This window comes from Thrips palmi, unplaced genomic scaffold (genome assembly GCF_012932325.1).
Source record: "Thrips palmi isolate BJ-2018 unplaced genomic scaffold, TpBJ-2018v1 HiC_scaffold_1, whole genome shotgun sequence".
NCBI lineage: Eukaryota > Metazoa > Arthropoda > Insecta > Thysanoptera > Thripidae > Thrips > Thrips palmi.
Genome location: NW_023144620.1, coordinates 7,972,901 through 7,992,790, shown reverse-complemented (window position 1 = coordinate 7,992,790; position 19,890 = coordinate 7,972,901). Strand labels below are relative to the sequence as shown.

The 19,890-nt window shown below is 64.3% G+C and overlaps 1 protein-coding gene across 1 annotated transcript in view; it reads right to left on the bottom strand.

The window, feature by feature from the left end:
- Positions 1-7,416: 7,416 nt before the first annotated feature.
- The window catches only part of LOC117643577, a 30,015-nt gene continuing 17,541 nt past the window's right edge, over positions 7,417-19,890 (bottom strand). Inside the window, exons 4-8 of the mRNA XM_034382538.1 lie at positions 15,599-15,729; positions 11,370-11,429; positions 10,185-10,220; positions 7,950-8,062; positions 7,417-7,864 (exon numbers count right to left, since the gene is read on the bottom strand). Coding sequence (XP_034238429.1) covers positions 7,417-7,864; positions 7,950-8,062; positions 10,185-10,220; positions 11,370-11,429; positions 15,599-15,729 — 788 coding nt within the window. The remainder of the gene's footprint in view (positions 7,865-7,949; positions 8,063-10,184; positions 10,221-11,369; positions 11,430-15,598; positions 15,730-19,890) is intronic.

The following is a 19,890-nucleotide window of genomic DNA, read 5'->3' as shown; positions in this document are numbered from 1 at the left end:
CGAGAGTGCGACTGGCGGCCCTGCCTGGCCGGCGGGACGGCGGGACGGCCTGGCGGCGCGGCGGCGGCTCGGTGCCAGGCCGGCGAGGCCAGCGGCGGCGTGGCGGAGCGTGGCGGCCGGCTAGCCAGCCGCTCCTCGTGCTCCTCGAGGGAGAGGGGCGCGCGGGGCGGCGGCGGGCCTGGAGTCCACAGCGCGCCCGGAGTAACTTTGCCAGCGGCACGGCGGCGCTGGCGGCGCCGCGCGGGGCAGCTTGTGCGGCGCCGACTGTGAACCCAGCGACGCGGCGCGGCCGAGCGTGACGAGGTAGGCGGGGTGCAGCAGCGCAGAGGCTCGGCCGGTCGGTCCTTGCACCGGCCGACAGGGCAGGACCTCCAGGCCGGCCGGCCAGGCCTTACTCCAGGACTGCAGGACTCCAGGCACGGCCTGTAAGGCTCTGCCCATCCACTCCATCCTGCTGGCTGGCAGCCCGCACCGCACCAGAACGGTTTGGGCTATCGGCTTGACGCGCAGCGCGTAGCGGCACTTTAGCCTGGTATGTCGCCTCGCCTCGTCCTACGCCCCACACTCACTGCACGCCCCTCGCGTACACTGTACTACATACCAGCGCCTCTCCCGCGCACGCGGCACGCACCCGCACTGGGAAACAGAGTGTAACACGCGCGACGTCAGCGCAGGCAGGGCGCCCGCCGCCACACACACACACGCGTGCTCGGTGCGATCCAACCAATTACACGCAGGGAAAGCCTGTAATGCACGGAAAGTGGAGGGGGGAGGGGCACCAAATGGAGCACGAGCAGCGCGCGCATGGAAATGAAAGTTGGGCGCGAGAATATGTATTACTCTCCGAAGCGACGCGTGAGAGGTGTGCCCGACGGAGTTTTCGACAAATCCATTTGTGTCCTGCTGGAGAACGACACACGGACCGCGGCGGAGAATGGCGCAGTTTGGCGCAGTGGGTGCGGTGCGGCAAGGCTGGGCAGGCAGCCCCGCCACGCCGCGCCACGCCGCGCCGCGCACCTTGAACAAGACAATCGGCATTCAGGATGCATCCCATCGCTTGGCGCATCGCGGCATCGCGGTGACGTGAGTGGGGGAGGGGGGAAGGGGGGCTACAACTGCAGTGCCCCTCGACTCCGGGACGCGGGGCCCCGAGGCTGTGGGGCTTGTGAAGGCACCCAGGAGGGTACCCTAGGGTACCCGCCTGGCCGTGCCGTGCCGCGCCCAGGCCTATCCAGAGGAACTCTACTCTCAAAGTGGGAGGCTGGGAGGGAGGGGCGGCCGGTGCCGGGATGCGTCGTTGCCACTGTTGGCTCCAATAAGACGCTGGAAGGGCATTGTGCCTAAGCTACTCCCCGCCAGCCCATCCCGCCAGAACCCGCCTCAGGTACACCGAGTCGGGTACCCAGGGGGCCGACGGCCGACGGGCCGAGAGATGCGTAGTATACGTAATCGTGGGCCGGGCGTCGGAGACGAGGATGACGGGGTGCTTGGAGGTGTGGCGCGCCGGTTTGGCATCGGCGGTGTGCCCCACGACGGCCCCGCCGCGCTCCAAGGCTCTCCAGGCCGTGCCTCCAGGCGGCGGGCCGCGCCCTGGAATTTGTCACTCGCGGCGGCGTGGCCCGGCGGACGGTGCAGAGCCGAAGCGACGCCGAAGCGACGCCAAAGCGACGCCAAAGCGACGCCAAAGCCGAGGCGAGGCGGGCGAAATATCGGCCGCGATGAATCACGGTGAAATGCTGCGACGCTGCGACCCTCCGCCCGGCACCCCGGCACCACCACGGCACCACCCGCGCCCTCGCGGAGGACGCCGACGACGCGTGACGCTCGCAGCGCCCAACAGATATAGACACCTGGCGCTGCAATGCACCTGGATGCCGCGTCGGGTTTGCCCTCCGCGAGCGCATCCTTGGTTCGTCCTGGGACGGCGCGGAACGGCCGCCAGGAGCACGGCGAACGAGACGAGCGAGGCGGGCAGGCAGGCACTCGCGTGCGCACGCCGAGGCGGCCGCAGCGCCGCAGCGTCCGTCCGTCCGGACGGGAAGAAAAAACAAGTTAATTAATTGGGTCTATCTTGCGGCGCGTCTCGCGGCGGACATTTTCCCCGCGGCGTGCGTCCACTTTCAGTCTAGACGCCGGCACAGCCAGCTCGGCCAGCACGAGGACGGCGTCGACAGGAATGCGCCGCCGAGACGCCGAGACTGCCAAAGCACTGCGAGGAAAAGGCAAACTTCGCCGCCCGCACTACGTGCACGACGTGGTCGTTGTTGACGGCGATTTTGGTGCGGCGCCGCCGGCCTGCCGCTGCCGACTCGAATGAAGAAGGAAAGGGAACGGGGCGGAGAACGGGCGTCGTAATGTTACATCGGTGAGGTGGAGGTGGAAAGGGGGGGGGCACACAAACACAGAGGGTCCTACACTATGCCCGCCACGTTTCTCCGCGTTTCCGGTCGTTGCTGCTCCGGGCCGCCGAGGCTGAATAAGTTTGGACCGTCGTCGTCGTCCTATTCATCCTCCCCCCGAGGCCGGGAGGGGGAGGAGGGGGCGGGAAGGGGGCAAGGTGGGGATAAATGAAGAGGAAAGAGGTGGCTTCCATTAATCTCTCAATTTCCTGGCCGGCATGGCAGCAGCAGCAGCAGCACCGCACCGCCGTCGTCGCGGGGTAGGCCACCTTGCAAGCCTGCTTCTCCTTCTTCGCAGAGCCCCAGACGAGAGAGATGGCCTGCCTGGCCTGCCAGGTGCACACTGTACAGAATCTCCGGCAGCATCAAGGAGGCCGATTTGCTCCCGGTGGAGTGGCCGCCCTCGGCCCTTCCAGAATCCCTCCGAACTTGTGATAAGGATCAAGCCCTTCTCGTAGGGCTCCAGGGCAGGGGTCGGGTCGGGCTGCAGGTGAGCTGGCCTAGTCTCATTGCTGTCTCTCTCGCACCACTAAGGAACGTCGTATGAGTGCGAGGGAGAGAGAGAGACACGCGCTTCGTTCGCAATCAACCTACTGAGGGGTGGGTGGGGTGAGTGTTGACGCACTGCACGCCACGCAGCGCGGCGCAGTCAGGTGGATGGGTGTGGAGGACGCCGTGGAAGACGCGGCGCACACAGGGCGGCCACCCCTCGAGCCCAGTGCACTGCTGCACTTGTGTGGCTTGCTGCGCGTAGCTCCGCGCGCACACTGCAAGGGGGGCTTTATTCTGCTAGTGCATGCCCTCGTCCCGGCGAGCCGCGGGGCTCTACGCTGTAAGTAATGAGTGACATGAACGCCCGGACGGTGGCGAGCGAGTCGCGAGCGAGTCGCGGGGAAGGCCGACGACGGCGACGTGCCGCCCCGACCGCCCCGAGCCCGAGGGGGTAACGGCCTCGCGAGGGGCTCTTCTCCCGCGCTGTTTGCGGTTTCGGCAGTGTCGTGGCGCTCCTTTTTCCTTTTTTTTCGGCCGTCTTTTTGTCTGCCCTCGTCCCTAACCTGCCCCGCCAGCGCTCGTAGGCGTCCTTTGTCTCAAGGGTTTATTCGTGTAATACCCCATTTACCAATTTCCGGGCGCGGCTGCGCGGCATGACGAGAGAGGGGGGCAGCTTGAACGGGGAATAAAGGAAGGCGGGGGGATGGGGATCGGAGGGAGTAGACGGGGAGCCCGACGGGGCGTGTCCGCGTCCGGGCCATCCAGGACCATCCGGGCCATCCGGGACCGTCGGCCGCAAGTGGGAGGAGGCCGCGGCGTCGCGACGCCAGGTGAGGTCGACGTCACGCACTCTCAGCGGCCACTTACGAATAAAACAAGAACCTCGTTTCTTTTGTGACGCCCCGCCCCGCCCCGCCCCGCGCGGTGGTACCCGCCGCGCCGCGCCTATGGCATTCCTGCGAAATTGCAGGACAGAGGACAGAGAGAAGGCCGCCCCGCCGCCACGCTCGCCGTGTCAAAAGGCGCCAATCTGCGGCGCGCCAACCAGGCCGACCGGAGTCGTTTTCGTCGCTCTGTCTCCCTCGCACTCGTGACGCGTGCCGTATGGTCGCGAGAGAGACAGAGCGACTCTCCGGCCGCCATGCGGACAGGCGAGACAAGCGAGACAAGCGCGACGACGGGACAAACCTCACAAACACAGCCAAAGTGGAGTAGCAGCGGCCCCGCTCGTTGGCCTCTCACCCTAAGGGTGCGCCCAGCCCAGCGGGCCGCAACCACCGCGACGGCCGCGCCGCGACGAGGAACAGTGGAACACACTCTGCAAAGAAAACGAAACGCGTGCCTTGTCCGCCATTGTGCACTGCGGGACGTCGCCGACGTCGGCGTGGATCTCATGACGGCGTTATGGGCCGCAATAAAGCCCCCTCCCTTCCTCCCCCCGGCCGTCGCGGATCAACTTTGTCTCCGCAGCCTCCGCGCTGGCCTGCTTCTCCAGGTCCAGGAGGCCGCGCGGTCAGCGCGCGTCCGGCATCCGGACTGCAGCCATGCTGCTGCAGCACTGTAGGACTCTAACCCGTCTCGTCTAGTCGGACCGGACCGGACCGGACCGCGCTGGACGCGATTTCCAGTGCACCGCCACCGCGTCGCTTCCAGGAGGAGCTTGGAGAAAATAGTGGCAGATAGTGGAGCGATGTTCCAGTGTGGGTTCCCGCCGGCAGTTCGACCGGCCTCAGTCTCCGAACAAACGGAAACGGTTTATCGAACTCGTGAACGGCCCGTAGGGGTGCCCGTCGGGGTGCGAGAGAGACAGGGCGACGAAGCGCTGCTTCGGAATCAGACTGTGCCGACGGCCTCCGAAATCGGACTATACTGGTGGCGTGGGAACGACTTTGGGGCCCGCCGAGGTGGCCGAGGTCAGGGTCAGGGTCACGCTGGTCGCGCGGCGCCGAGTTCAAACGCCACGCTCCGCCACGCTGGCCGTCTGCAAATAGGCCGGCTGAAACGCGGCTTCCTGAAAGGGACCGTCCGTAAAGCCCTGCAGGCTGCAGGCTACATACTCATCCCCCGCCGAGCACCCCGAGCACGCCGTCAAAGGCAGCCAATACGCCCTTGGAACAGCTGCATGTCTCGGTCGGCGGCGTCGTTGAAAACCGAGTCAAGAGACGATGGGGGTGGCGCGGGGGTGGCGCGGGGGTGGCGCGGGGGTGGCCAGGCGGCTTTAGGACCAACGAGGGACTGGGTGGCGGTGGTGGCGGTGGGGGGTTGACGTCGCGCAAGAACAATGACAAGCACCGCACGGCGCACCACACGACAAAGACAGAGGGGCGGCGGAAGGGGGAAAGGGGGCGTGTGTGCGAGAGAGAGGGCCGCTGAGGGGGATTTTGTCCAGAACAATGAGTACGACTGGCGCGTGGGTGCTGACGCTAGCTGCCGCCAGCCCCCCTCCCAAACAATTCCCCGGGTATACCGACTCCACAACTTTCAGCCGCGCGCGGCTACATCTAGTGTAAGTACCTTTGAAGCAGGAAGCCGAATTGAGGCGAGACAGTCGCGTCAACCCTTTCACTCGGTTGGGCAGAGTGGTTTTGGCAGCGCGATTTTTCATATCGCAGTGTAGGCACTCTCGACTCCCGCGCAATCCGATGGCGCGTGGAATGCGGAGCGTTTCCTTCCCATGAACCATGAACACGCCGCGCGGTGGCGGTGGCGGTGCGCCACGAAGCCAGCCAAGCCGGCGGAGCCATGAGGCAAGGGAGGCAGGAGGCGGGCAGGCGTGTGTGAGCTCAGCCTCCTGGCTGCGCCGCGCGCCGCGCCGCTGCGGTGAGCCACTCCACTCCACTCGGCTCTCGGCTCGGCGCGGCCCAGCGCGCCAATAACGCGGATCTCTTCTCTTCCCATGAGCGTCATGCCGCGGGAGACTTCCAAGAATAACACATAGGCCCGCGAGCCTTGGACGCCACGCTGCGGCGCGCCACGGCGGCGCCGCAAGTCTTATTGCAATATCGCACTCCACCGCCTTTTTGCGATTCGCCGCGCCGGGAGATGTTCGCTGGCGGATTTTCAAATTCGTCGCGCGCCCGTCGATCACGGGGGCATGGGAGGGGGGGCGTCGCACTTGGCGTGTCGCGCGCGGCAATAGGGTGTCCCTGTCTCTCTCGCACTCACGCGACACGAGACTGATCGGACGCAGCCTGGCCTGGCAGATCACTCATGGCGACGCGGCGACGAGGTGCAGGGACGCGGGGGCGGCACGGCGAGCACGCGCCTACAGTGGCGCGGCACTGCGTGGCGGCACAGAGCTGCCCGTCGGTGCGGGGCGGCCGCGCTGCGGGCGTGGCGCGCTCATAATGGCAGTGATGGAGTGCAAGACCAACATCGCATGAGCAATGAGCTGCGCCACGCCGCCTCGCCGCCACGGTCGGTGGCCGATGCAGCAGCGTGCAGCAGCAGGAGCAGGCAGTGCTGGCAGTGCATGCCTGCAGTGCCGCCGCAGACCTCACCGCCGCGGACCCGGACTTTCACTGTTCGACGCCGCCGCTTGCCGCAGCCTTCCCCGTCCTCGTCGTCGAGACCGCCGCGCCGAGGCCGCAACCTAAACGGCGCGACTCTTCCAGACTTTGACGGCAGCGTGATGGCGCGGCGGTCGGAACCACGCCGCCGTGCCGCCGCGCCGCGGCCGTGCACCGACTAGGTGTGGCTGGCACGCCCAAGGCACGCCCAAGGCACGCCCACGCTCCCAGACCACATCATTTGCAAACGGGAGGTGGAGTGACGGGGACGAGGAGGGGGCGTCGAGCCTCTCACGGCGGCATGACCGGCATGGCTGGATGGCGGGGCACACCGGCACACCGGCACGACGGCAACACCGCCCGGTCTTAGCTCACGCATACCAACCGAGCGGCGAGACACGGCGTGGCTGGCGAGGAAGGGGGCGGGGGTACCTGGGGGTACCGGCGTCGTGGACTGGAGCTGGACCGCAGCGTCTCGTCCTGCTCGTCTCCTCGTCTCCTCGGCCCAGACGCCGTGACGCGCTGCACTCCGTCCTCACCGCGTCTCCACAGCGAGCCGTTCAAACCATGCAAACTGCGAAGGTGGAGGAAAGTGAACAGCGCCTTGTCCTGGCCGCGCTGACCGCACTGGCCGGCGTCCTGGAGGTCATCGGGGGTCACGCGCGGCCGAGCGTGTGGTGATTGATCGGTCCAGCCCCCAACCCCCCTCTCCCCCGAGGCCCCCGCCGTCTTATTTGACTTTTAATTATCTCGCATTTGGGGCCATTTCTTTCGGGCGCGATTCCCTTGCCGTGCCGTGTGCCGTGGTTGCTGGAAGTATGAGCGCCGAAGATTGACTCCAACAGATCTCTCTGACTGTCCTGGCTCCATTACCGCACGCCCGGTGCCGCGGGCACACCGCTGGCGGGGGCATTGGGGGCAGCGGGGGCAGCCTGCCACATTCCCACGGGTCCAGACCGACCTTCGGTTCGTCCAGACCGAAAAGAGCGACGCCGTCACTGCGATTGTCAGTGTACTCACCTCACCGACCACGCTTCGTCGGCGCCGGGCTCGACGAGCGCCGTGGTCCTCATGCGGTGACCATGGCCGTCCTGGTCCAAGCTGCCGGCGGTGTTGGCAGGGATGAGCAGCTCGGTGCGGCCGTTGGTGAAGGGCGACGACGCCCTCCGGTCCTGCAGCGACCGCGTCGGCTGCTGCGCGTTCTGCCGTTGTTGGTGGAGCTCGGGGCTGGCCCCGGACGCCCCGGTGGCACTGGCCGCGTTGGTGGGGCTGCCGCCGTCGTCCGCGTCCAAGTCCTGCTTCAACTCGACCTCCTCGAACGAGGCCCCCAGGCCGGAGCCGGACTCCGCGCCTGTCGTCGAGGTGCCCGACGGCGCCCCGTGGCCGTTGGTGAGGCGTGGGGCGTGCTGCTGCGACGCCGCGCCGGCGCTGGAGGGCTTCCCGGAGGCGGAAGGGTCCGCGCTCCTGGCGGGGAAGACGAAAATGCCGAAATGAGACGGACTGGCAGTCGCACGTCGCGTTCGCGCGTTCCACCACGCAAAACACTCACCCTGAGGTCGGCGGTGCCGCGCTGCTCGCCGGGCCTGCCGGACCAAGAGACGTCACGAACACGGACTTGTGGTCGATGATTCCGTTCCACTGCTCCTTCGACTGGCTCGACTCCTGCGCACAAAAAAGGGGAGGACACACGATCAAATCACTGCGAGGACCGCGCGACGCCGCGACGCCCAACACCGCCGCCGGTCCTTTTCGCTTTTTACCGTACCCCGAGTGCGGCGCGGGTGGTGTAGTCAAACACAAGAAAGTCCGAGCAAACAGTCGCCCTTCGGGGCCCTGGGGGCGTGGAAGGACAGTGCGGCATCAGGTGCACCAACTTGGGCGGGTCAAGTCATCGCCGCCAGGACTTTTTCGGTCAGCCGGGCGACCCGAGCCAAAGTGCTTGGCAAGCCGCGCCGGTGACACAGCCGCCGCAGCCCCAGGCGGGTTGTGTTCGAACCCCCCGGTCCCGGCCATGCCCCGGCCCGACGCCAACAAGGCCCTTTCCCTCACGAGCACTCATCAAGCAGCCGACGAGCCGCCAGGTGGTGGCCGCCACAGCGACGACCGCGCGGTGCCGAGGCGAAGGCAAACGTCGCGCCGCGTCGCGCAAGCCATGAGCAAGTCGAGCCGAGCAATTGCAGGGACTTCCCGGGCAAAAAGTGGGGCACCTTCCCGTATCAAGCCAAGCAGGCCGAGCAGGCCGAGGTGCGCTGTCTGACTCCAAGCAGCGCGTCAGTCGCTCTGCCTCTCTCGCACTCACGGCGCGTCCGGCGAAGGAGCGAGAGAGGCAGAGCGACGTTGGCCGTGTCAAGGTGCGGCTAGCGCGGCGGCTCGGAGGCACGCCAAGGGCGGCGACGGCGACGTGTCTCGGCAAAGCCCGGCAGTGTACCCGCTTGTGTACCCAGCACACGCACGGCCAGGTTATGTGCATTGCAACACAAGGAGACCCCTGTGCGACCAGGCCGGCCAGGCTGCGTGCAGGCCGTGCAGGCCGTGCAGGCGAGGGAGGCGGCCACTGCTTGGAATGCACGGAATGCACTGTATCAACAACCCCTGAGAAGGTTTGCGCCTTCGACTTCGACGCCCCGAGGCGAATCGCACCGCCTTCCAAGCCGTGCACCTGCGACCGGTGGTGATCGTAGTCCCCGCGGAGCCTGACGTGGAAATGCAAATCACTTCCCGACTGTCCTGACCCGCCCCGCCCCGCCCAGGCGGTCTGGCCCAGACGGCGCCAAGCGCATTCTCAGCATCCTGTGGCGCTCCCTGTACGCTATGCCACTGTGGTGGTGGGCACGAGGGTGCGTTCCACCTTCCAGGAAGATTCCGACGCCCCACCCCGCCCCGCCTCGCCACAGTATCGATGTCCCCATGTCTCCGGTTCGGGCCGGCTGGGGCGGCCGTCTCACTGACTCCAGACTGACTGGACGCCAGTCCCTCCACGCCCCCGCAGCCCCCGCAGCCCCCGCAGCCCCCGCAGGCGACTATGCGAAATACCGCAGATGTCTCGACTCGACCCCTCCGCCCACCCTACTCCAAAGTCCAGCACCCCTGGACTCTGCCCTTTTGAAAAACCTCGCGCTTCTTGATCCCGAGTTTTTACCCACTTCACCTCACTACAATGTACCATAGCTCCGCGCCTTGTTTGAAGACGTTTCTGCCTGCGCACTATAATATGCCTGCAGCGCCCTGTGCCACTATGTGTGTGAATGTGTGAGTCTACCTCGGCCCGGGGAGTGTTGTCTGTAGAGAGCGCACCAAAGGCTCTCTAATTTGCATGCTGTGCAAATCGTGGTCCATCCCCACCCTCCCCCACGCACCGCCACTCACTCTACCTCCCTCATTCTTTTTGCACGTTTTACGCGTTTTCTAAACTCGCCGACAAAACGTTCGAACACGCCGCGCTGCCCCCCCCCTAAGCGCCCCTCGCCCGAGCCACGCGATGAATAATGTGACAAGAACGCTCCGGCAACAAATGCTCTGACCCCCCCCCCCCCTCCTCTCCCCCGGTTCTACCCCTCAACCCTCAACCAGCCGCGGAAAATTGCTTTCATTTCCACCCTCGTAAAAAATTTGCCGGTTCCCCTTCTTGAACGAGCCGTCCATAACTTTGCTCTTTTCGACACTATTCTGTCTCAACAACGAGCAGCTACTTCATCATGACCACCGCCCCCTCCCCTCGGCCGCCACCTCGCCCCAAGCATTCTCTGTCTACAGGGCGTACACTGTGAATCGTGCGAATACTTACTCTCGACGGTCCGGGTCTGCTGGGTGATCCTGGTCTCTGTAAACGGAAAGAAAGTGATCGATTACTCTCCGTGTTCCCATTTTCTTGAAGGAATAATGCACAAAGTCGTCGCAAATAAGGTGAAGCTGAAGTTCCTGCCGCCAATATCTCGACCCTGTAATAATGTAAAAGTACTGAGCCTATATCTACTACATTAAAATAGCATGCACAAATTAGCAACATTTAAAAAATCATTACGAAATTGAATCAATATGAATTTTACTCCCATTGAGATATTGAGTAGATACATAAACACAATTATGGTCATGACCACGCATGCAAGTCAATGACACGGCGAGACCTTTGATTTAACGAAATTTTAGCTACACTGTAGCAGTCTACTACACTGGAATAGTTAGTCGCGTTTTACGTAAGCACCTTTTCAGCAGCAAGCTGAGGCACATTCAGGAACATAGAGCACGTAAGTTTTAGGTACTGTGTCACGTAAAATAATATTTCGCACAGTTAATCACTAACAGAGTACTAACAGAGTACTAACAAAATAATTTTATGCAAAGATACCATAGGAACGTAGCGGCGACACGGGGTGTTTTTCGTTTTCGGGCTTTTGGGGTGTCTTTTTGAAGTGAGAATTTCAACCCAATTGTTAAGAGCACTTTCGCTTATAATTTATTTAAAGCCGTCGGATTTACAAGCCAATTTCTGAGCACGAGACGTTAAGGACCAATTTTGATTTATGGAGACGAAGCGGATATAGGAACAGGTATAGATAGATGTAGATAGGTAGAGATAGAGGTATTCAAAGATTTAAACAAAAACATCCACAAATTACTAATTTAACACACAGTGAAATTGAAAATAATAGCGGACACTGTAAAGCCACCACCAGGGCGAGAATGGGAGAGGGGAAGGGAGGCGAGGCTTCCAAACAGACAGAGCAAGGAGACTATCTGGCGAGAACGAGAAAAACTACGGCTTTGTTGCCTGTCATTAAATTCCAGGGGCATTGCCTCAGGCCAGAGACCCTAAGTTGCCTTCCGGCAATACGGAAAAACGAGCTCCAAAATGGAGTTGAGACGAGAATGATTCTGGAGACGCCTTCAAAAACATGTAACAAAACTTGGCAAAGTTCTCTGTCTGTCTCTTGGAGAGCCCGGATGTCCGCGCCGTGCAGCCACTACGTACCGACAGTCTCTCGGACAGGTGCACCCTGTTCCCGTCGATGGTAAATCGTCCATAAAACACCTGCAAAAGACCAAGTTGCACACATGTTTAACGTCCAGCACACAACATGGTAAGTAAATAGCAGCAAGGACAAAACAAAATAGGTTGCCGATGGGGAGATTCGAACCCGCGGCCACGGGGTCAGAAAGCACTGCCGCAGCCCACGCGGCCATACGGGGTTTCGGTAAAAGAGACCGCGCTTTGCGCTCTTCACCGCACCGGTGCGCCTTTCGCGGGCGCACTCCAACGAGCATCGCGGAGCAGCCTCCAAGGACCCTCGACAGGCACAGCACTGTAGCGAGGCTAGCGAGGCTAGCGAAGCCAGGCGAAGGGCGAGGACGACGTAATGCAGCTAATCAAGCGGACTGCAGCCGAGAGGGCTCCACAGCAAGCATCCCTACCCTTTCCCCCACCGACTAAAACACACACACACACACACACACGTGCGCGTAAAACAAAACAAAATCAGCGCCAGAGCGCTGCAACCCTTGTAAATAATTGAGCCTGTGGGACAACACCGCGCCTCCCTTGACGAGTTGCCGCGCCGCAGCGGGGCCGCGAGCCCCGTCCTTCCCCGCCCTAGAGAGCCCTCCGGCGGTCGGGTTGGTGGCGGCCTGGCGACAGGCGTCCAGAGCGCCACGGCCTTCAGGGGCTGGGCTGGAGCTCCCTCCGCACACCTTCGCCCTTTCGCCGAGTGGTGATCGGCAGGCAGGTCCCGCGTTTGTCGCTCTGTCTCTCTCGCACCGCCAAGGAACGGTCCATGAGAGACAGAGCGATTCGGGCCGCAGGACACGCTCTTTCCTATTTCCCTCCCCGGATTCGAGGCGGGAATGCGGAAGCGAGCGGCAGTCTGACGGCGCGGCCCCCGCGGGGGCGGGTCGGACCGCGACGCCACCGTCAGGACGCACCTCGCGAGGAACGCCCGCGGTGCGCTCCGGGAGCGCCCCGGGAACGCCCCGGGAACGCCCCAGGCACGCCATCAAGGCGGCCTCTCTTGATTTCCACTCACACCATTTCCACCGCCAGCATTTTTACTACCCCCTCCCCCTCCTCAAGGTCATCAACGAGATGGAGGGCCTTGGCGTGCTCCCCGAAGAGTCGGGCGCCGAGGCAGCAGGGCCCGGCAGCAGCCCGCCGCAGCCAGTGCAGCACCCCCTCCCCCTCCCCGCCCCCATTTCACTGGAAGTATTTCTGCGGCTTGGATCAGCGGATTTCCTGACAGAGTCAACTATGTAGCCCCCTTCAAGCGTCGTGGGGCAGCGGAGCAGCGGAGCAGCCGACCCCAACCCCTCCTCCCCCACTCCCTTTCGGCCGTGCTTCGATGAACCGAAATCCCCCTCCCCTCCCCTCCCCTCCCCTCCCTCCTCCAGTCCGGCGCGGGCGGATTCCGGCGAATCCCGGGGCCGAACAGAGCAGCCGTGGGACGGGGTCAAGTGAGACTAGACAGGCAGTCTCGCTGTCTAGCTGTCTCGCTATCTCGCTCGGGGCAGACAAAGAGACACCATTAGCTTCCGCGTCACAAACCTACCGCCCTACCGCACAGCGGCAGCTGTTGGCGCGACACGCACACACACGCACACACACACACACACAAACTCGTCGTGTTCCAAACTCGGGGAAGATGTCCTCGCGCTTCATCACGGGGGTGGATGCGGGGTGGCGGGGTCACGATATGTGGTGACGATTAATCTCCCGCCCGGGCCGCGTACACGAAACACGCACACACACAGATACACTCGCATCGGCAGTAATGAATGAATAATAACACCGCGAGGAGGTGCCCCGCGCGCGATGCATCAGTCACGTGGCGCTGCCACCCACCTCGCACTTCGTCCACTACACTTGGCTGGAGAGCGCCCGCAGGAGTGGGGGCGGGGAAACGTCCCCGGCCTGTCCGCGCCGCGCTGACAGGGGGAAGCGGCCCTACCCCCTTTAGCATTTTCGCCGCTGGTCTTGTTTCCGGTCCGTCTTTTCCGCCTTTCACTCGGAGCAACCCCAGGCAAACGAAATATTGTTTACTTTCGGGTCGTTGGCCTGTCGTGTGACATTAGCGAGTTGCGAAGGTACGTCTTTTCGCCATAATGGTGTTTGAATTCCGGAAAACGGAAACCGGCGCAGCGGTCCGGAAATGACGAGTATGGCAAAGTGCGCGTAGCGTTTTCGCAATTGACTCTTCTCTCCCACTCTAGGACTCTACACTTGGCTGGAGAGCGCCCGGAGGGCAGGCAGCCCCTTCGACGCGCGCGTCCGCCGGCAGCGCTCCACGGCCTACCCGTCGGGCGCTAGCCGCGCTAGAGGCGGTGGCTTGAAGCAGCCGCTCTAGCCTGCCTGCCAGCATGTCTGTCTGTCTGTCTGTCTGTCTGTCTGTCTGTCTGTCTGTCTCTAGCCCACCCAAACACACACACACACACACACACACACACACACACACACACACACACACACACACACACACACACACACACACACACACACACAAATGCAGCGAGTCGGCCGATGGGTGTCCGGTCCGCTCTCGCCTTGCAAACAAACGGACTCAAAACGAGAGAGGAGGAAGTGACGAAAGCGTCGACGAGAGCGGCGCAAAGCTACGCGCGGCAACGAACACGTTCAAACACGGGGTGTATGTTCGGCCCGGAAAGTAGCAGCTTAGCAGGCGGAACACATGACGTTCTTTCTTCCTTCCTCGACAGACAGACATTCATTCAGAACGACACGCACACACACACAAGCAAGCAAGTAAAGCCCCCGGGCCGATGTACAAGCTGGCAATGATTGCAGAGCGAGCGGGTGGCACTGCTGTCCGATGTAGGCGGGGCGAGCTCACCGTACCCGCACACACACACACACACACACACACACACACACACACACACACACACACACACACACACACACACACACACACACACACACACACACACCACACACACACACGCACCCTCCGACGGGGCGGCGCACAGTATTTACTGGTGTGGGGCGTCACCCGGGTTCGATTACCGGTCCGGTGCGGCGCCAAACTCGTGTCGCTTCGCCCCGCTTTGCCCTGCTGCTTCGCCATGTATTGCCCTGGCCGCTCCACTCGACGACGCGACGCGGCGACGCGCGGGTCCCGGGCGGCGAGGGGGTGGAAGGGGGAGCGGGAGGGGAACTCGGCGGGTGCAGGGGACCTCGCGGTCTCCCCAATTTCAAGGGTCACCACATTCATCGGGAGGGTTTCGCACGGTTTTGCCGCCGTGTGTACGTGTGAGTGTGTGTGCAGGGAAAGGGGGAGGTGGCAGACACGGCACGGTATACGCAATCAAGGAACGGAATGATTCATACGTCATGTGCCACGCGGCAGGACCACGGGCCACACCTTTAATAAGCCAATGCCAATGGCAACGGCGCGTATACACACACACACACACACACACACGCATATATTCTCTCGCGCACACAGTTTTCTTGGCGATCGCGGAAAAAGTGAGTGTCAAGCTAAAATGCGCATCCGCGAGCGTGCGCCGCGGCGGGAGTGGAAGCCCATCTCACTGAATGCGGCTGGCTCGTGATGGAGCTCGTGATGGAGGCGTTGTCGTGGGCTTGACAAAAGGCTGCCGGATGGCCCGAGCCTGCCGATAGGCCGAGCACTGCCTCTCTCGCACTCGCGGGGCCGAGCGGGGCGTCCCGTGAGGACGCGAGAGAGACAGAGCCCGTTCGGCACCGGGCCGCCCGAGGGGCCGCCGCATGGCTCTGCAGCACTCCGCGCGGCGCCGCGGCGCCCATACAATGCGGCATGCACACCATGCAACGCAGCGCGACGCAGCGCGCCACCGCGGGGTCCCGAGTCAGCGCCGCGGCGCCGCGCACAAAGACGCCAATCAGGCCGATGCTGCACCCGCTGCACCCCGAGCACCCCCTGCCGCCACACCGCAGCCTGCCTAACGGCCCACAGTGGGCCGGAAGACCGGCGCAGGCGGCCAAAACTCTAGACGCGCTTTGTCCTCCAGAGTCGCTAAATGGGACTCGAATCGATCGTGTGACCCCGCCAATGGATAGCTCTCCAAACGAGGAATCCATTGATGGGGTCACACGCTCGGTTCCTTGCTCGGTTCGAGTCCTGTTTAGCGACTTTGGAGCTCAAATCGCGGCGTCTTTGGCCGCCTGCGCCGGTCTTCTGGCGGCCTGGCGGCGCCCAGCCAGCAACCCACCTGATCGCACAGCTTGTTCATATCCACGGGCTTGATCCGCTTGAGCTGCGAGAGCCTCTCCAGGCGCTCGCGAGCCTGCTGCTCCACGGCGATGACGAAGGCATCCTGGACGCTGTGGGCCAACTCGGCCGCTGCAACGACAGGCTCGGTTAGGAGGAACTCCAATAGTGCGCAAGGCATCCTCACGGTTCATCTGGTAAGCCCACTTTTCATGCTCCGATCGCAGCGCTTTGGCCGCTGTGTTTGGCGGCGGGCCGCAAAAATGGCAAAGTGTTGAATCGGGGCCGCGAGTGTGGAGCCTCTCCATGGGACTCGTGATTTTTGACTGTTACCCTACGTGCATGATTAGGCTCTGAGCTTGGGCCCCTGCGGCTCGGCCGATAAGCACTTTGGAGCTCAAAGGCGCGGCCCCTGGCCGGTTCTTCTGGCGGCATGGCTGCGGCTGCCAGCCCTGTGGCACAGCTTGTATGATCGATCGGGCGGATCGCGGCGCGGAGCCTCGGGCTGGAGCCTGCTGCTCACGGGCGTATGACGGTCCACCTGTGGGCCTCGGCCGCGCACGACAAGGCCTCGGCTCCTAGCGAAGGACCGGCCCGCACGACCCTCCTGGCTTCGGTAGCGTTCGGCCCGTGCATCTATGCACCGTGGACAGTCGTGGCGGTCGGGCAAGGGCGCAACCGGGGCGCGAGGTGGCAGCCCTGCCAGGGACTTTGCTCCCTCATACCTCCGCCCCCCCTCCCCCGGCCGCAGGCCGCCCGGAGTTTTCTCACCGTTGGCTCTGTCTGGGAGTCAACGATACGTCGACGGATCGGAGCAACGTGCTCCTAAGCTCGGGGCGTTCGCCGTCCCCCCCGGCCCCTCCGCGCTACCGGCTCGGCCTCCTGTCAAACCTGCCACCCGTCCTCCCGTCTTCCCGTCCCCACGAATTCTTCACCGTCCTCCGGGACGTCCGCCGTCATCTCCTCTGACCTGCCCTCCCCCGTCCCCTCGTCCACCACGCCTCCGTCCGTCTCAGTTCCACACGTCCTCTCGTCTTCCACGTCTTACCAAACGTCCCCGCGTCCTCCACGTCCTCCCGACGCCTCGCTCCACGTCCTCCTCGTCCTCCTCGTCCTCCTCGTCCTCCACGTCCTCCTCGTCCTCCACGTCCTCCTCGTCCTCGTCGTCCTCCTCCTCCCTCTCGTCCTCCTCGCCCTCCTCAGCGCGCGGGACATAGATGAGCACGCGCTGGAGTGCGGCAACAAGGGCCCGCCTTGGCCCGCCTTGGGGGCCTTGGAGGCGTTTGGCCGCGAGCGGTGGCGGAGGGCCGCCCTTCCACGCCGGTGAACTTACTTTGTGGCGTGGATAACCTTACCTCCCCAAGCATTGCGCGTAAGAGGAGTGAACGAGCTCCTCCCCTGCCTCTCCTCCTAAAATCGGTCACGTGCTTTATAAACAGTGCCCCAGCAGGTATTTTTAACGGTGCCATGGCCACGGGGCAACCCATCGACGAAGCCACTTCTTTCGGCACCGAAACGCACCAGAAAAAGGGACGACGCACTCTGCCGCTGCGTTTCGGCGAGTCCATAGAGTGCACTCTCCGGCAGATAGGAGATCAAAGTCCTCTCTCTCCCTCTCTCTCTACTTTGGGGAGAGAGATGAAATCACGCAGACCGTGCAGAACAGGGCACGGCGTGCAGGGCGTGCAGGGCGTGGCGGAGTGGGGGTGGGGGGGCGCGTCGCGCAGTCGTACCAACACGCCGCGACACGACAGTGGAACGCAGCGGTACGATGAGGCATTCCCTCGCAGGGCCCGCGGCCCAGCGCAGCGCGGCGCACTTTGTGATTTATGGCTCGTGTTGGCAACACTGCAGCCCACCTATAAAGCGCCTCGTTTGTTAGGTTGGCGCCCCGCAAATTTCCCTCGCGTCGTTTCCCGCCACGGCGTCGCGTGTCGCAGCGCAGCGGGCAGAATGCGCCGCTACACTGCTGTGTGTGTGTGTGTGTGTGTGTGTGTGTGTGTGTGTGTGTCCACTCGGCTGCGGCCGTCAACTGTCGCCTCTCTGTACGCCACCAGCTGGCGCCTCGCGGATACAAAGCCCTCGTTTTGCTGTATTGCCGAAAGAACCTCAACTCACACACACACACACGACGCGCGACGCGCCACACTCACACACACGCACACCCAAAATTGCAATTAGGCGGGCGGTGGCGCGCCCTTTGGGGACGGCGCGGCGCTGCGGCACTGCGCAGTGCGGCCGGTAAAGCTCATCTCACTCTGTGTGTCTCTCTCTGTCTGCATCGCACCTGCCGTATTTCTCACTCTATAAATAGCCTCCGCCTCGCGGTCCGTCCCGCCGTGCCGTCCGCGCCGAGCGGCGAGCCGCGGCCTTACTTGGCCCTGCACTATCAAAAACTCGCCAGGCAGGCTCGGGAGGTAAAAACAAGATATGGCGCGCCGCGACCGGTACTCGAACCCGGGCCGCCGGGGGGAGGCGGCAGCGCTAAGTACGTACTCACTACACCGGGCGTTTGGCCGTGTGGGCGCGGAGGCTGCGAGACGCGCGGGGCGGCGGGGGGCCCCGGATGAGTGGACTGGTCTTGGGAGACGCCTGGAGGGGCCACGCCGACGACGCCCCTCTCCGGGCCCCCGTGGCCACGGAGGACCACGTGGGCGAGGCTGGCGAGGCTCCCCGTCGGCTTGTCTGTCACTGCCGCGGCCCTGGCCCTGCCGTCGGCCCCGCCAGCGTGGGCCAGCCGGTGGTGGCCGTGGTCGAGGAGGACGGCGTCACTCACAGAGCAGCGCGTCGAGCGCCCGCGGAGTCCGGGGTAGGCAGCTCTGCAGCGCGGCGCGGCGCGGCGGGCCTGCCTACCTTGCAGGCGATCGCGGCCGCGCCAGCCCGGCGCGCCGTCAGAGCCAGCACAGCATGGTCTTGAGCGCTCCCGGCCGTTTGTGGCCGCGTGGCTGCGCGGCGTCGCGGTCGCCCGCCGTCGCCGTGGCCAGGCTGCCGCCCGTCTCCGGGTCGACGGACTCCCTGCTGACGGACAGGCTCCGCTGGACGCCCCGTCGGACCGCCCGGGCGGTGGCGGTGGCGGTCGCCGCAGACACGGAGGCGGCAGGACGAATAACCTCTCCCGGCCGGCGGCCGCCCCCGCCCGGGCCGGGCCCAGGACGCAGCGGGTCCGCCAGCGACACGGTGGACCTGCAGGACCACGGCAGGGGGTCGCCGTCGCGCGGGGCGTCCCTCTCGCTGGCCAGCGCGGCGCACTCGGACTGGGTGCGCTTGCTCCAGGACAGGCCGGACCTGCGGCGCCACGCCGTGCCACCGGAGTTGGCGGCCTCCGCGTCGGGGTACAGGCACGCCTCGGACGACATGCCGAACCAGAACGAGCCCTGCTCGGACCGGCTGGACTCGGACGCCACGGTGGTGGACGACTCCGTCGTCGCGGCGGCCAGACCCTCCACGACGTCGCCGGGGAACTTCCGACGCAGCGGCGGCGACCGCAGGTACGACAAGGACCCCGTGGAGCCGGTGGGCGGCGGCGGCAGGGGCTCGAGCGACGCGGCGCGGTCGCCCCGGCACGCGCACAGCAAGCTCATGGCGTGCGCGGCGTGCTTGCGGCGCGGCGTCAACTGCAGCGCAGACGGCGGGGCGCGAGCCGAACGCCGCACTGCGCCGCACGCCGCACGGCCAGACCAAAATAGTAGCCATGTGCGGGGTGGGGAGCAGGGCCCGGCAGAGCCAAGGCAGAGCCGCGATGCACCGCACCTGACTGTCGCTGTCGGGCTGTCGACGCGCAGCAGACGACGCAGGCCACAAGGTCGGCGGCGAGCGCATCCCTGACCCCGGGCCAACATTCCCCCGCCGGTCTACGTTGTGAGCAGTATCGCCTCAAAGTTGGGCGAAACGGCGATGAATGGGTAGAAATGGTGGATTGGGCTCACTTTCAGCGGCCACTGCGTCAGTCCAAGGACACCCTCCGCCGACAGCAGTCCAGCGGCGTACCTCGGATGAGCGCAGCTCCAAGCCACTTCTCCGAAGGGGGACACGGGGTGGCGACCCGATCGCACCCACTCCAAGGAACTCGAATTCGCCGCGGGTTGATCCCTTGCCGCCTTTTCGGCCTGGCTGGCCTGGCTGGTGCGGCCGGTCTGGTGACACCCTGGAGCAATCGGTGCGCAGCATTGGCCAGGCCCGGTCCCATCCGGTCCAGCAGAGTGAGCAGAGCCGAGCCGCGCCGCGCCGCGCCGACCCCTGGCCAACGTCCCATCATTTCATCCGCCTCTCGAAATAGACGTAAAACGAGCGGCG